This window comes from Merops nubicus, unplaced genomic scaffold (assembly GCF_000691845.1).
Source record: "Merops nubicus isolate BGI_N331 unplaced genomic scaffold, ASM69184v1 scaffold1247, whole genome shotgun sequence".
NCBI lineage: Eukaryota > Metazoa > Chordata > Aves > Coraciiformes > Meropidae > Merops > Merops nubicus.
In genome coordinates this window covers 84,639-88,725 of record NW_008619325.1, presented here as the reverse complement: position 1 = coordinate 88,725, position 4,087 = coordinate 84,639, and the positions used below count along the sequence as shown (strand labels likewise).

At 46.0% G+C, this 4,087-nt stretch overlaps 1 protein-coding gene across 1 annotated transcript in view; it reads left to right on the top strand.

Annotated features, from left to right (window-relative positions):
* The first annotated feature begins 1,882 nt into the window (after positions 1 to 1,882).
* The window catches only part of WNT11 (wingless-type MMTV integration site family, member 11), a 23,981-nt gene continuing 21,776 nt past the window's right edge, over positions 1,883 to 4,087 (top strand). The window contains exon 1 of the mRNA XM_008943727.1: positions 1,883 to 2,063. Within this exon, the coding sequence (XP_008941975.1) occupies positions 1,981 to 2,063 (83 nt within the window). The 5' untranslated portion in view covers positions 1,883 to 1,980. The remainder of the gene's footprint in view (positions 2,064 to 4,087) is intronic.

Here is a 4,087-nt window from a genome sequence, read left to right as displayed (position 1 = left end):
GGGGGGGGGAGGGAGGGTTGAATAATTTCTATTCCTCCCTGGGGTGGGGGGAAAACGCCAAGCTGACTTTTTCAAGGCAGGGGGCAAAGCAGAGGATGATGTTGGCTGGTCAGGGTTAGCAAGAGGGTTTTAGACCATCTGTGACATTTTACACCAGACTCTTATGTTGTTCAGCAATTCACGGGAAAGAGATAAGGGGTCTGAAATATCTAAATGGACACTAAAAGGCATGGGCAGGATTAAGGGTTGAAGGTTTCCAGTGTGCTCGCGGAGAGAGGGGAAGGAAAGAGCTTCCAAAGCTGAAAAGATAGAGAAACACCCTGAAACAAGAAGTATGCCTGCGTGCTTGTGGGAGCCCTGCCTTCAAGGGACACCTCAAACCCAGATCTGAGCGGGCACTGAAGAAAAACAACCCGTGGCAATGAAATCCTGCCTCCCTTGTAGTCAGTCAGAGTTTTGTTTCGGACTTCAAGGGAGCTGGGAACTCGCCCCTGGAGGTTATTAAAATCCTTTGTAATAACAGCACTTCTTTAGTAACCCTTTACACCAGGAGCTGGGGTTGGGATAGCCAAAAAGCAGCCTGGATGGAAAAACACGCTGCAGATGGCAGAGAAAACACCCAGAAGTATTCCTTGCCTGCTGACCCAATTGCTCTCCAAACTAGGGCATTGAGGTAGAAAGCTTCGGCTGGGAAAAATCCAGAGCTGGGGGTCAGGTGGGATGTGCTTTTCCCAGAGTAAGAGCTTCCCCAAAGTGGTGCTGACTGCTCCAATCGTTCCCAGCCCCATCCCAAACCCATTCAAGGGGCCAGCTTGGGGATGCCAGCGTGTCATGCACTGGGCTGTGAGACTCCAGAAACACAGAGCCCTTCAAAGCGGTGCGGTGTGATGGGCAGGTTTTTCTGTTTATTTTATTATTGGCTTTCTAACCACCGCAAAGACCACAAAGAGCAGCCTGGAGCGGTGTCTGAGGTGAAGAAATGAAGGGAAACCCATTTACTGCTATTAATACTGCTGCTAAAATAAGCCAGCCGTGCCCTGGAGACAGAGAGGACCTCTCTAAGAATTCAAGCCCTGCGCCTAGTTTGTTTATTTGTTTGGACTGAAGAAGGGAAAAACAGCAACAAAAAAAAGGGGGGAGTGTGTGGAATCCTTGAGAGCTGTTGTCTCCTCCTGGCTGCTCCGCAGAGACAGAAATGGGATTTTATGTTTACCAAGTTGCAGCCCTTTCCGTGAGCTCCAGGTGCCCAAGGACTTGGAAGAAGTGAGAGGCAGAGTTAATGAGGTGAGAAGGAAAGCAGAAGGGAAGGAGCAAAACACATTTGTTGTAACGGATCAGACCAAAACATCTGCAGGGCACGGGCACCTGCGTGAAGTCGGGAAATGCAGTTTTCATAATTTGTCTTCTTTGCGGCAAAAGAAGGGGAAAAAAATAATCTGGATAGAAGAAAGGGAGAGATGAATAGCTGAAGAGTTTGGCTCGTCTAAAGATTTTTTTTTTCTTCTTCTCTTTTTCCCAAGCAGTTACACAAATTTGGGGAGAGGGGGGAGAAAAAAAAAGTGAAGCAGTGAATGAAGTCTTGCCATGTGCAGGGTTAAATGGAAACACACAATCAGACCATAACTCAGGGTGTAATTCAAGCCATACGGTTTGTCTGTCTGTTGACTCGAAAGGTTGTATCAAGGCTTGGCGAGGGAGGGGACTGAGAGGGGATAATCCCAACTTTTTCGTGATTCAGAAACCACTCCTTTGCAATTTGGATAATAGATCTCTCTCTCGCGACCACTCGCTAAACTTCAGAGTTAACTGTAGCTCGTGCTCTTTTCTCTCTCTCTCCTATCAGGTTGTTCATCTCTAAGGAGGAGCAACACCCTAACTGCAGGGAAATACGTCGTGCAGAAAACTAGGAAAACTTTTATTTTATTTTTTTTTCCCTTGGAGAAGCTGATTTCCTTCAGCAAGTGAGGAACGGTGGAGAAAATGAAGCCGAGTCCACGATTTTTCTTAGCTGGTTTTCTGTCTTTGATTCTGCAGACGGGGCTCTGCTATGGCATAAAATGGATGTAAGTACCTGGTTATCTCTCTCTGCATTTTTAAAGCCTTTGTGGGCATTGCTGATCTCTTCCCCATTTTTGCAACTATTTGTAAAGGTGTTTAAAGAGCAGCAGGCGCTGCATTTCTCCAGGCATTCATTGGTTTCAAGTGTGTGTACTAGGGGCTTGTGCTAACAATAAGTCTCCATCTTCTTTCCAAGATCTGCATGATTTAGGCTTGCTTTTTCTTCTCCTCATTGATACCAAAAGAAAGGCACACACTTGAATGCTCACAGGAGCCACTTCATGAAGTTTCTAGCCTCAGTTCCTGCCACGCTGGGAAACTCTCCCACCGGGATCCCTGGGTGTGTGGAGTAGGAGCTGAGAGCAGTAGGAGCAGCTAAGATAATCTCCAACCGCAGGGGATGCTTGACAGATAACGTTGTGTTTTTGTTTTTTTTTTTTTTCTGTGAACCTTTTAACCTTTGGATTTCATGAAGGGTGTTAAAAATGAGGTGGGGGAACAGGGAAGAGAGTGAAGAAATGCCAGGGAGTGTGGTCAAATCTGGATTGAGTTTCCTCGGAGGTAATGTCACTGCAAGCAAAGTGAAAATATCACTATCTCATTTCTTTGCTTAAGCAAGCAATCAATTAGTTGCTTACTGCAAAATAAACAAACAAGCCCCTCTGATACCCATCTGGTTCCATGTCCTTGATGAGTGATCTGTCTTTTCTACTCAGGTCACAAAATAAATAAAGAAATGTGGGCTAGCCTCAAGTGAACTACTTCCATAAAAGAAAAAACACAATAAAATGCAATGTCAGGAAGAGTCTGTTCTGCAGAGTATAGTGTGTTGAGACAAGGATCTTGGGGTTAGGTGGGGAAACTGAGACAAGAGGATCCTGTTTTACTCCTAATTCTGTGCTTTGTCTAGTTCCCATTCCACTGTCCCATCATTGTCATTTGAGGCTCTTCCCATGGCAACTTTTATAAAGGTTCTCTTAAGTTTGGACATCTTCATGTTAGATGTCTTGTTGGAGCCAGTGTCTCCACTGCCCTGCATCCACATGGGTATTCACCCTCTCCAGTGAGAGCTTTCTAACAAAAATATTAAGAGATGCCTTCTGGAGATGCCATGGACTTCAGGCAGCTGGTTGAGACCACCTCCCAACCTTTTCTATGCCTAAAGAGAAGCAGGGTGAATGTCTCCATGGCGCATTTAAATGCACATGGTCAGGCTGGAGGAATAGTCACCTACTTTAGAGCATTTGTGGTCTCTATGCTCTAAGGACAACCTTAGAAGTAGAGGGCAGTCAGGCTCTGATTTGCTGTTCACTATCTTGGCTTTACACCTTGTAGCAGTCACCACAGCTAAATTACACAGCCCGGCTAGTTCTTCCTGCCAGCTTCCACGAGTTCAATTTTGGGCACCTCAGTAGGAAAAAGGCATCGAGGTTCTGGAGTGCATCCAAAGAAAGGCAACAAAGCTGGTGAAGGGTGTAGAGAACAAGTCTTTTGAGAAGTGGCTGAGGGAAGTGGGGCTATTTAGTCTGAGGAAAAGGAGGTTGAAGGGGAGACCTTATTACCCTCTACAACTACCTGAAGGCAGGCTGTAGCCAGGTGGGTGCACTTCTCCCAAGTAACAAATGACAGGACAAGAGAAAATGGCCTCAAGTTGTGCCAGGGGAGGCTTAGACTGGATATTAGGAAAAAATTCTTCATTGAAAGGGTTGCCAAGCATTGGAACAGGCTGCCCAGGGAGGTGGTGGTGTCAGCATCCCTGGAAGTATTTTAAAGACATGGAGATGTGGTGCTGAGGGACATGGTTTAGTGGTGGTCTTGGTAGTGTTAGGTTAATGGTTGAGCTCGATGATCTTAAAGATATTTTCCAACTGAAACAAATCTGTGATTCTATTTAGGCTCTCAGCTCTGTGTATATCCACCTCCTTGCACAGGATGGGCATCTCCTCTCTGCAGGACCTTTAGCAGCATGCCCGTGGGCTGGCAGAGTATGCAACCTTTCTTTCTATGCAGCATAGAAATAAAGCTGTTT